The sequence below is a fragment of the Callospermophilus lateralis genome, chromosome 13 (genome assembly GCF_048772815.1).
Source record: "Callospermophilus lateralis isolate mCalLat2 chromosome 13, mCalLat2.hap1, whole genome shotgun sequence".
NCBI classification, from domain to species: Eukaryota; Metazoa; Chordata; class Mammalia; order Rodentia; family Sciuridae; genus Callospermophilus; species Callospermophilus lateralis.
In genome coordinates, this window is record NC_135317.1 from 98,736,933 (window position 1) to 98,750,202 (window position 13,270).

Consider the following 13,270-nt stretch of genomic DNA (forward strand, 5'->3'; position numbering starts at 1 on the left):
CTCTACCGCTGAGCTACAACCCCAGCCCTTAATGGTTTTAACATATACACAGAAGCATAAAAAGTCATGTATGTATGTGTATATATCTGTGTGTGTACATGCATACATACATTTCCTATGTCTATACTTCAAAAGAACCCCAAAGTAATGATACTAGGTAGCAATGAGCAAAACCACATATTGGTTTCTAAAGACCATTCTACATTAGCTGTCTCCAAGGTAGGAGCAAGGAACAACATGCCAGTTGTAAGGAAATGCTCAGAGAATGATGAACTATTCCAAAAGCACACAGGAGCTAGTTTGTAGGGGCTCCTCTGGCCAAATCAAAAAAAAAAAAAAAATATATATATATATATACTAATAAATCATAACTGGGTAAATTAAATCTGTAAATTCATAGAAACGTGTGTGTATGGGTGGGGAGGGGAGTGTTGCAAAGGTCTACCCTACAACAGAATGACAATAGAGAAGCAAGACAGAATTAGAAAATTGCCATTTGGCAACTATCATAATAATTCAGACAAAAATTGTCAATAAATGCTAAAACTGGTGGGTGAACATTTGATAAGGCATGGGATATTTACATAGTTCTAAGGTATTTCCCTATAAACGTACTCATTAGTAAATACAAAATACTTATTAACTTTATACTGGAGAAACCCTGCACTTCAAAACCCATCATCTTGAACAAGTGATAAAAGTTGTTATCACCAGAAATGGGACTTATCAAAAAGTCTGTTTCATGTACCTTAGCACACATATCATCTCTGTGGTATTTTGCCAAAATTTTTAAATCATGAGTAAATATTAGATAAACCCAGATTGAGACACTTTAAGTTCATAAAAACTTAGGAGAATAAATAATTGTTAAAGACTGATGGAGTTGGGCTGGGGCTGTAGCTCAGTGATTGAGCACTTGCCTAGCACATGTGAGGCCCTGAGTTCAATCCTCAGCACCATATAAAAATAAATAAAAATAAAGGTATTAAAAAAAAAAGAGAAAAATTGATGGAGGCTAAAAAGAAGTAATTGACCATAACATGTGATGCCAGAATGAATTCTGGATTTTTATAGAACATTCCAGAAACAACTGGCAAAATCTGAATAGAGTTCATGGATTATATGGTGATATTGTGTCATTGTTAATCTCTTGATTTTGATGGCTGAAGTGGTTATGTTGGAGAGTGTCCTAGTAGGAGGGAATTAAGTTTTAAGGAAGCATCCAATGGAGTAATGGGCACTCATGTCTGCAACCTATTCTCAAATGGTTCAGAAATGTTAAATGAGGGATCTGAATGACTCTAAACTATTTCTACTACTTTTATATAAGCCTAAAATTGTTTCAAAATAAAGTTTAAAGTTAATGTTTCCTTTGCCCACCCTCATCTCCATGAAAAATAGCCATCAAATATACCAACCTTCTATACCTCAAAAGCCTCATCTATTCTTTTTTTTTTTTAAATAATGAGACCAACCCTTTTGAAAGAGTTATTTATATATAAAATTTTAGTTGTTGATGGACCTTTATTTTACTCATTTATTTATACATGGTGCTGAGAATTGAACCCAGTGCCTTACATATATGCTAGGAAATTGCTCTACCACTGAGCCACACCCGAGTCCTCACCTATTCTTTTAATAACATTATTATGTGGGTGTATCCTTTAGGAGACAAACAACATTCACAGTTATTTGTATTCCTAACTTCCAGCAGAGTACATAGTAAACAGAAATGAATCAACTAAGTATCCACCTGCAAAGCTGATTATATTGCTTTCCTTCACCTTAAAAACCTTTTCAGATAAACAAGATTTGATCTGTTTAAAAAGTATCACATTTAGAATGTTTAAAAATTATAAAAATAACAAATTTGGGCTGGGGTTTTAGCACAGTGGTGGAGCGCTTGCCTAGCATGTATGAGGCACTGTGTTAGATCCTCAGCACCACATAAAAATAAATAAAGATCCATCAACAATTAAAAAAAAATTGGTTTTTAAAAAACATAAATTTATAAATATAATTGAATCAGGAATTTCAGTAAACCTTTCAGAGTGTAACCATACATGAAAATTTTAAAGACCATAGGAAAAATAACTGCTAGAAAGCTCTTTTTTTCCTCCCTTCCCTTATTTCTTGGTTGTACACAATACCTTTGTTTATTTATTTTTATGTGATACTGAGGATCGAACTCAGGGCCTCGCACGTGCTTGGTGAACACTCTATCGCTGAGCCACAATCCCAGCCCCTCTTTTTTTTTTTTTTTTAATATTTTAAAATTATAAATGGGCACAATATCTTTATTTTGCTTATTTATTTTTATGTGGTGCTGAGGATTGAACCCAGTGCCTCACATGTGCGAGGCAAGCGCTCTACCACTGAGCCACAACCCTAGCCCCTAGAAAGATCTTAAAATAACAGAAAACTGGAATAACATGTAAGCCCATTAATAGACTAGTTAAATAGAAATTATGGTAGATCCATAAAATGGAACACTTTAGTTGGTGAAACAACAGAAGAATCAGGAAGCTTTTCACATGTAATATGAAAAGATTTTTAAGATATTAAGTAAGAAGAATAAGATAAAGAACTACTAATGTGCCATGTTGTATAAAAATGAGTTAATCATAAATATATTCATATTTTATACAAAAAACATACAAATTACTAATGGAGGTCACCATTGGGAGGAAGGAAAAAGAACTGAATGTATGCAAGGAAAACTTGCACTGTAGTCCTTTTTTTTTTTTTTTTTTTTTTGGTTGTACACGGACACAATACCTTTTTTTATTTATTTTTATGTGGTGCTGAGGATCGAACCCAGTGCCTCACACATGCTTGGCAAGCGCTCTACCACTGAGCCACAATCCCAGCCCTGTAATCTTTTTAATACTTGAGGCTCAGTGGTAGAATGCTCACCTAGCGTGTGCAAGGCCCCAGGTTCAATCCTCAGCACCACATAAAAATAAGTAAATAAAACAAAAGTATTGTGCCAACTACAACTAAAATATAAATAATTTTAAAAAAGAATCATAACTTGGAGTGTGGCATATTGGTTTAAGAGTTTCTAGGTCAGGTTTCTGGAGTTAAAAATATCAACTTCTTCTTCTTCTTTTTTGGTGCTGGGATCAACCCAGGGTCTCATGCTAGGCAAATGCTCTATCACTGAGCAACACCCCCAGTCCATAAAATAAAAACTAGTTTAGTCAGGAAACTGAAAGACTCTGGGCATATAATTTCATTTCTCTACACATCCTCTGTAAAATGGAGATAACAGTTCCTCCACTGTCAGACTATGAAGGCAAACGAAATAATCCACAGCAGAATGCAGCATAGGCCTGACACTGTCAGAGACCAATCAATGTCAGCTATTTATTATTTCCTGATGGTAGAAATGCGGTTCTACCTACCTTTTGTGACTTCATGAGCCTGAGGCTCCAAGACTTTAAACTACTTCCTGGACATGCTAAACTTTTGAAACTGATTTTCTGATCACTTCAATTTCCATGCTTTCTTTGGGTCAACTACCCACTTCGATAATGAAAACTATACTTCAACCCAGACTTTTCTCCGGAATGACTAGTCAACATGTACTCCTGGATGTCCCGGCAAGGAAACAAAATACCCCAAATTAAATGCACTCTTTTCCTCTGCTCTACCTCCTTAAGTTGACTTCTTTCAGTATATGAATTATGTAATTAAGAGCTTCGTTATTCACTAGAAGTCATTCTTAATTTTGTCTTTTCCTCAACTACCTTTCCTCGCCAAAATGTTCATCAAATTCTTTCCATTCCAATTCTTATCTCAAATCTTTCCATCATGTCCCCATCTCTTACTGCATATGAATTTACTCCAACAGTCCCAAGTGCATTCTGCATTCTGGGAACTACAGGTTCAGTGTGGAGGTGCCTGCGGGTTTGGAGGAGCCTGGGGTCTTCCTGCTGAGAGTGCTGGGCGCTCTTTTGCCTGAGTGTTTCCTCTGGTGGTCTCTCTGCAAGTAGGAACAGCACTGAGATCTTGGGAATGCAGTGTGGCTGAGCCTGAGATATCTGAAACCCAGATCGGTGGGACAGAAACTGGGTTTGTGAGAGCTGATCTGGGTTTGGTGATCCCAAGAGATGTCAGAGACAGGGCTGAAAAACTGTTGAACACTGACACAGTTGTACTTTCCAGCAAGATTTATTTTATTTTTTGATTTACTAATTTCTCTATCATATTTGGAACAGGATTTTTTTTTTATGCATCAGTGTGTGAAGGACAATGATATATGAATGGTGTTTTGTATTTTTGTTGTATTCTTATATCTTTAATTTTTTCTCTTTGTTCATATTCTTCCTCTTTCTTGTCTATTTTCTTGGATTTTTTTCCCCCAACTTTTCTCCAGCAGCCAATCTCTGTCAGCTCCTCTTCCAATCTTCCTGTGAATTTTTACTTCTAGCTTCTCTCTTCCTTCCTTATGAATATCGCATACTACACTACCTCTGTTCTCTCATCCACCATTTGAATTGTAAATCATTTTAACAAATATTCTGTTTGTACTATAGATAGTTACTGAACTCATCATTTTGGTTCAATGCAAAAAAGCAGTAGACACCTTAGTGGGAGTTATTAGGTTTAATGCTATATACTGCTGATATTGGTCTTACCAGTAAAGACAAAATGCTGGAAACCTTCAGGGAGACTGTAGGTCTGCAGGGTAGAATTTATCTTGCCTTACATCCTTACTTTCAGATGGGAAAACACACTAACAACATGAAAAAACAAGGGAATAAAGTGCCCCAAACAAATCAACATGCTTCAATAACAGAAGCCACTAATAACACGATAGAGGAAATATCCAAGAAGGAGTTCAGATTGTATACAGTTAAATTGATATGTGAAGTAAAGGATAGTATAAGGAGCAAAAATCAAAGAAAAAATACAGAAAGTGAAAGACCATTTAATAAAGAGTTGGAGCAGAGATACAAACAAAGGAATCAATGATATAATAGCAGAAAACTTCCCAAATCTAAAAGAATGGAATGTACAAAATTACAGCAGAGCACATGAAGACACATTATAATGAGAATGACTAACACAGAGAATAAAGATAAAATCTTAAAGGCTGTGAAAGAAAAAAAAAAAAATCAAACTACATATAGGGAAAATCAATTTGGAACTCAACTGGTTTCTCAGCCCAGACCCTCAAAGCTAGAAGGTCCTAGAATAATATATTTCAAGCTCTTTAAGAAAACGAATGCCAATCAAGATTTTATATCCAGCAAAATTAAGTTTTAGATTTGAAGATGAAATTAAAACATTCCATGATAAACAAAAATTAAAAGATTCACAACTAGAAAACGTACACTACAGAGCATTCTCAACAAAATATTCCATGAGGGTGAAGTGAAAAAAAAAAAGTGAAAACCAAAGGGAGGATCTACACTAAAGTGACAGTCAATCAAATGAGAAACTAAGACAAATCAAAAACTAGAAATAAATCAAAATGACAGGGGATACAAATCATATCCCAATAATAATCTTAAATGTTAATGGCCTAAACTCATCAATAAAAAGACACAGACTGGCAGACTGGATTAAAAAGCAAGACCCAACAAGATGCTGTCTTCAAGAGACTCACCTCATAGGAAAGACATCCACAGACTGAAGGTGAAAGGATGGGAAAAACTTATCACTCATAAGGACTGCATAAACAAGCAGGGGTTTCCATTCTCATTTCAGATAAAGTACACTTCAAACCAAAGTTTATCAGAAAAGACAAAGAGACATTTCGTACTTTTTAAAAAATACAAATGACTGTAACAAATGGAGACTAAATAATACACAATTGAATGATGAATGGATAGTAGAAGAAATCAAAGATAAAATAAAAAAAATTCTTAGAGGTAAATGAGAACACTAATACAACATATCAAAATCTCTGGGATACTATGAAGGCAGTACTAAGAAAAAAGTTTATTGCATTGAGTGCATTCATTAAAAGAATAAAAAGTCAACAAATAAACGACCTAACACTACATCTCAAAGCCCTAAACAAAGAACAAATCAACACCAAAAGCAGTAGAAGATGGGAAATAATTAAAATCAGAGCTGAAATTAATAAAATTGAAACAAAAAACAACTGAAAAAATTGATAAAACAAAAAGTTGGTTCTTCAAAAAAAATAAATAAAATAAATAAACCCCTGGCCATGCTAACAAAGAGAAAAAGAGAGAAAACTCAAATTACTAAAATACAAGATGAAGAAGGAAATATCACAATGGACACGTCTGAAATACAGAAGATAATTAGAAACTATTTTGAAAATTTATACTCTAATAAAATAGAAAATATCGAAGACATCAACAAATTTCTAGAGACATATGACCTACCCAAACTGAATGAGGAGGTCATACATGATTTAAATAGATCAAGTTCAAGTAATGAAATACAAAAAACACCATCAAAAGCCTACCAACCAAGAAAAGCCCAGGACCAGATGGAGTCTCAGCTGACTTCTACAAGACTTTCAAGGAAGAATTAACACCAATACTCTTCAAAGTATTCCATGAGATAGAAAAAGAGGGAACCCTTCCAAACTCATTCTATGAAGCTAATATCATCCTGTCACCAAAACCAGACAAAGATACATCAAGGAAAGAAAACTTCAGACTAATATCCCTGATGAACACAGGTGCAAAATTTCTCGATAAAATTCTGACAAATCGCATACAAAAACATTAAAAAGACAGTGCACCATGACCAAGTGCAAGGTTGGTTCAATATAAGGAAATCAATAAGCATAATTTATCATATTAACAGACTTAAAAGCAAGAATCATATGATCATCTCAATAGATGCAGAAAAACCATTTGACAAAATACAGCACACCTTCATTTTCAAAACATTAGAGAAACTAGGGATAGTAGGAATATACCTCAACATTGTAAAAGCTATATATGCTAAACCCAAGGCCAATATCATTCTAAATGGAAAAAAATTGAAGGCATTTCTGCTAAAAAACTGGAATAAGATGATGTCCTCTTTCACCATTTCTATTCAACATCATCTTTGAAATGCTAGTCAGAGCAATTAGACAAAAGAAAGAAATTAAAGGGATACAAATAAGTAAAGAAGAACTCAAACTATCACTATTTGCTGATGACATGATTCTACATCTAGAAGAATCTAAAGAATTCCACCAGAAAACTTCTAGAACCAATAAATGAATTCAGCAAAGAGGCAGGATATAAAATCAACACCCATAAATCAAACATATTCCTGTACATCAGCAATGAGTCCACTGAAACAGAAATTAGGAAAACTACTCCATTCACAATAGCCTCAAAAAAAAAAAAAAAAAAAATCTGGGACTCAATCTAACAAAAGAGGTGAAAGACCACTATAATGAAAACTATATGACACTAAAGAAAGAAATTAAAGAAAACCCCAGAAGATGGAAAGATCTCCCATGTTCCTGGATAGGCAGAATTAATACTGTCAAAATGGCCATACTACCAAAAGCATTATACAGAGTTAATGTTATTCCTCTTAAAATCCCAATGACATTCTTCATAAAAATAGCAAAAGCAATCATGAAATTTATTTGGAAAAATAAGAGATCCAGAATAACTAAAGCAATCCTTAGCAAGAAAAGTGAAGCAGGAGACAATCACGATACCAACCAATCACAATAGCAGACCTTAAACTATACTACAGAGCTACAGTAATAAAAACAGCATGGTATTGGCATGTAGACTTGTAGACCAATGGTACAGAATAGAGGACACAGAGACAAACCCACATAAATATAGATATGAGATACTATACAAAGGTGCCAAAAACATTCACTGGATAAAAGATAGCTTATTAGGGTTAGGGTTAGGGTTAGGTGCTAGTAAAACTGGAAATCCACACATAGCAAAATGAAATTAAACCTTCATCTGTCACCCTGCACAAAAATCAACTCAAAGTGGATCAAAGACTTAGGCACTAGAACAGAGACACTATGCCTAATAGAAGAAAAAACAGGCCCAAGTCTTCACCACATTGGCCTAGGATCTGACTTCCTTAACAACAACTCCTAAAGCACAAGAAGTAAAATCAAGAATTAATAAGTGGGATGGACTTGACTTAAAAAGCTTCTTCTCAGCAAAGGAAACAATTAATAAAGTGAGGAGAGAGCCTACAGATTGGGAGAAAATCTTTACCACGTGTACTTCAATGAACTAAAAAATCTTACCACCAAAAAAAAAAAAAAAAAAAAAACCCAATCAATAAATGGGCTAAGGACTGAGCAGACACTTCATAGAAGAAGAAATACAATTGATTAACAAATATATGAAAAAGTGTTCAACATCTCCAGCAATTAGAGAAATGCAAATCAAAACTACTCTTAAGATTTCCTTTCACTCCTGTCAGAATGGCAATCATCAAGAATACAGGCAACAATAAGTGTTGGCGAGGATGTGGGGAAAAAGGTACACTCATACATTGCTGGTGGGACTACAAATTGGTGCAACTACTATGGAAAGCAGTATGGAGATTCCTCAGAAAACTTGGAATGGAACCACCATTTGACCCAGCTATCCCACTCCTTGGTTTATATCCAAAGGACTTAAAATCAGCATACTATAGTGACAAGACCAGGTTATATCCCACTCCTTGGTTTATACCCAAAGGACTTACAATCAGCATACTATATTGAGAAGCTCAATTCACAATAGTTAGACTATGGAACCAACCTAGGTGTCCCTTAATAGATGAATGGATAAAGAAAAGGTATATGTATACTCAACGGACTATTACTCAGCTTTAAAGAAGAGTGAAATTATGGTATTTTCCAGTAAATGGTTGGAGCTGGAGAATATCATGCTAAGTGAAACAAGCAATTCCACAAAACCAAAGGCCAAATGTTTTCTTTAATATGCATATGCTAATTCACAAGAAAGCGGGGGAAGTGGCACCAGGAAAGAAGAGATTAACCTAGATAGAATACCTTAGATTAGGTAGAGGGGAGGGGAGGGGACGTGGGGATAGGAAAGATAGTAGAATGAAACAGACATTATTACTGTATGTATATATGTGACTACATGACCAATATGATTCTGCAACATGTACACTCAGAAAAATGAGAAATTATATGTCATGTATGTATGATACAAAGTGCATAAATACATTCTACTGTCATTCTACTGTCTAACTAGTTGAAACAAATACAAAATTTTTTTAAAAAGCAAGGACTTTTATAATATCTGTCTCATTTTGTAATATCTGTCTCAACATTCATGCCACAAAGGAGAATACCACATCACTGAAGAAGAGTCACTATGAAGAGGTTGAAACAAGAAACCATAGCACCTCTGATTTTTCTCCCATTCTCATCATGCTCACAAAGGGACTGGGAGTGAGAATGTTAGATCCCTCATTTCAGAGTGAGATAATGGAAACCAGAGGCATCATAGCTAGCTTCATGCACAATGAGTTAAGTTGACCCTTGCAGAGTAGGAGGAGGTGGTGGTGATGTTCCAGGCCCAAATGCAACCCTACAAGGGAATATCTGATCCCCTTACAGAGTTACCTTAAAGTTTCTTCAATTATAAGAAGACAGCTGCCAAGAAAACACATGTATATAAAAAATGAGTGAGCCAATGATATGTAAATAGTAACTTATTTAGGCCAAATTTTGAATTTGAGACTTAACTGTGAGACCAAGTGGAAGAAATAAAATTATCACTGCTTTCACTATTAGTAACTGACCTTGCTTTCTACTTCAGAGGCAAGAAGGTATGCACTGGGCAACATTTCATTTCCATTTACCTTTAAATCTGTTTCCCCCACCAACCCAAGACCAGGTTGTTTATTTGGTTTGTTTATTTATTACTGGGGATTTAACCCAGGGGCATTTTACCACTGAGTCACATCCCTAGCCCTTTTTATTTTGAGACAGAGTCTCACTAAGTTGCTGATGGCTTTGCTAAATAGCTGAGGCTGGCCTTGAACTTGTGGTCCTCTTGCCTCAGTCTCCCATGTCACTGGGATTACAGGCGAGTGCCATGGCACCTGGCTCTGCTTATTTGTTTTTGTGTTCTCTTGAGTTCTTCAAATCCTAAGAAATGTGAACCTTCCTGTTGTTGATGCCCCATTTAACTTATTAACTGTTCCCCTATCTAAATGTCCTCTATAATCTTCTTACCTACAGCTAGGAAGGTGCTCAATAGCTGCTCCGTAGCAACAGGCTTGATCTCTGTCCGTAGATTAACAAACCTGCCCACCACCAAGGGGGCTCGGCGGAAACCCAGAATCCTGATTTGGAAGGTTGAAGAAGAGAAGAAAAAAATTCTTAAAGATGTATTTTAAATAAATAACAGTCTCAAAAATTATGTTTATCATGTTAGATGTGTGAAGAGATTTAGGTAGGCAGGTAAATCTTGTTTTTTAGAGGTACATATATTTAGGAGTTTAATGTTAAGATTGATGTAATAAATACAGAACATCTGGAGGTCTCTGTCATCAATGATCTAAAAAGCACTACCTTATGATTAAAAACAATCATTTTTCAAATAAATTAATCTTCCTGGCTAATAAACACACACTTCCTGAAGAAAAATTAGAGGGGCAGAATTTGGAACACAGAAAAAATTAATAATGAAGAAAATAAAGATCATCCATAATTCCACAACCTAGAAATAACATTTTGGCATGTAAGCATTTTTCCTTTCCATCAATGTATAAACACATACTACACTTATGCACACATCATTGAGCTCATACTTACATAGCTTTAAATGCATGTAAAAACATATTCTGAGTTACATATGCTCACACATGTATGTATAAACATTCTTACATTTATGTGCATATCACGGAGTTACACTGTGTACAGCTTTGCATCCTGCTTTTTACTCATTCTTGCATCATGAACCTTCCCCATATCATTAGAAAAACTTTAAAAGTGGTTATGTAATAAATAATCCACTATTTAGGCTGCTGATTCTGCCCTAAACCTAATCTTAGAAAAGCCACAAAAGCAAAGAGACCAACAGATCTGCAAAGTAACACAAAAATTGAGAGAAAACCCCTAAGGCACAAGAAGGTATCTAAATCTGAGTGTAATAGAAAAACAGCAAAACCAAAGTAGAAGTGGGGCTGGGGATGTGGCTCATACGGTAGCACGCTTGCCTGGCATGCGTGTGGCCCGGGTTCAATCCTCAGCACCACATACAAACAAAGATGTTGTGTCCGCCGAAAACTAAAAAATAAATAATAAAATTCTCTCTAAAAAAAAAAAAAAAAAAAAAAAAAAAAAAACAAAGCAGAAGTGTCAGGAGCCATGAACAGAAGAAAAAGGGTGGGATGTAGTCTTTCTCCCCACTGACCACTGCTGGCCAAAGGACAGCAGGCAGTTTAGTGCTGAAGGGGAGTATCACAGCAGCACTTGGGGCTGGTTAGGAGCAATTAACAAAGAGACAGGGGTTGTCCAGAGAATATCTGGCTTTAAGGTAGGAAAGAACTTTCAAATACAAGACCCCAAAGCACAAATCATAAACTACAATACTATGTTCAATTGTTATCAAAAGTAACTATTTATGTACGAAGAATATCTCACTCTACGTTCACTGTGTGAAAAATTAAAACTTGCCAGAGCTGGAAAAATAAAAGAATAATGAGATACTTCTTTATATATATTAACAAAAATTCCCATATTGGATAATATAAATATTATTCTGGAAATGGGGAAATGATGTTCTTCATGACCTGCTGGTGTTCAACAAATGGGAAACAAGAAAAGAGCTGGGAATGAAGAAAACAGGCAAATAAACAAAGTCTTGGACAGCTTGATTCCAGTGTGCCATAATGTGAGGAATAAGATTTACCCAACTCTCAGTCATTAGGTCTTAAAAGATGTTGCTCAAATTCATGGTATTATAAACATTTATTTGAGTTTTTCCATATTAGTAGGTGTTTAGTTTGTTGCTAGTTTTTCACTACTATAAAATGCTACAGCTAAAATAACTGTACATATATCTAAATTTTTTTATTATTTCTCCAGGGTACTTCTTAGAAATACCTTAGATATATGCATAAAAAGGTAATTATTTGTTCAAAGGGTATGAACATTTAATACTTTGATACAAAATGCCAGAGTTCTTAACAGAAAGATTGAAATTAATAATTTTATTTTAAAGCATATCTATTCCTGCCAATAAAGTATTACCCTTTAAAAAAAATCTTTAGCAGTTGATAATTCCTATTCAGTTAACTTCCTGTGTTCTTGACACATTTTCTAATAAAATTTTAGGGTATACACAGATTTGTAGAAACATGTAAAAAATCCTTCCTAATAGAAAAAAAAATTCACCCTTATTTCTTTATGGTTCCCTTATAGATTTATTTTTAAACAAATATTGTGAATAATTTCATTTAAAGTCAGTCAATATGCCACACAGAACTGGTGAGTAACTGGAATACTAGACACCTCAGCTAATAGGTTTCTGACTAGAAACCTACTGAGAAAAACCTATTAATTTTCCTGATTATAGAATTCATATCTATTTTTTAATTACTGTTTTTTGAGGCAGTTCATGTTTTTCATACACGTATATATACATACATACACACATACATATTTATATATACACATAAATACACACATATATATTTATATATCTAAATTTTAAAAATACAAGAGAATATATTTCAGGCTATATGTTGCCAGTATGTGGAGATGAATCAGTATGACTTACTTTAATGACCAATAATAATTCAGACATCTGAATTCAAAAATTTGGTTTTCATCCTGCCATTTTATTTATCAAGATCTTCACTCATGATAATGACAAACGGAATGCCAGGAATGGCATGAGGTAAAAGGAAGTAAAACTCTGAAGTTAAAATTTACTTTGGTGTTCCTGGTGTCATCCATATGAGGGACTCACACAAACATAATGGAATTTAGTCAACCAGTTATTTAAAATAGGTAACAAGTCCAAGTTATTAAAGTGTCACACTTAGGAGGAGTTCACAGTTCTCTTCAAGAGAGATTCTGAAAAGGAAACGGAGTGAACATAACCCATTGGGATTACACGTACCTGTCCAAATGAAAGGCTGCTACCTCTGCATTGTGTCTATCATAACCAGCATATGGCTCCCCTTCCACCACATAGTCTCGGCTATACCTGCAAAGGGAATGGGAAGCACAAATGTTGACATGAATTATACCAGTATCAGAGGTGACAGCACAAGAGGTAGAATACAGAGTCAGAGCAAACCTGACTGTGCTCCTTTGACACCT

At 34.8% G+C, this 13,270-nt stretch overlaps 1 protein-coding gene across 6 annotated transcripts in view; it reads right to left on the minus strand.

Moving 5' to 3' along the window:
* Fam20b (FAM20B glycosaminoglycan xylosylkinase) overlaps positions 1–13,270 on the minus strand; it is a 47,822-nt gene that overhangs the window by 16,395 nt on the left and 18,157 nt on the right. For all 6 annotated transcript variants that reach the window (XM_076831950.2, XM_076831949.2, XM_076831945.2 and 3 more), the window contains 2 exons: positions 13,068–13,154; positions 10,172–10,281 (listed from right to left, as the gene is read on the minus strand). In XM_076831950.2, the coding sequence (XP_076688065.1) occupies positions 10,172–10,281; positions 13,068–13,154 (197 nt within the window). The remainder of the gene's footprint in view (positions 1–10,171; positions 10,282–13,067; positions 13,155–13,270) is intronic.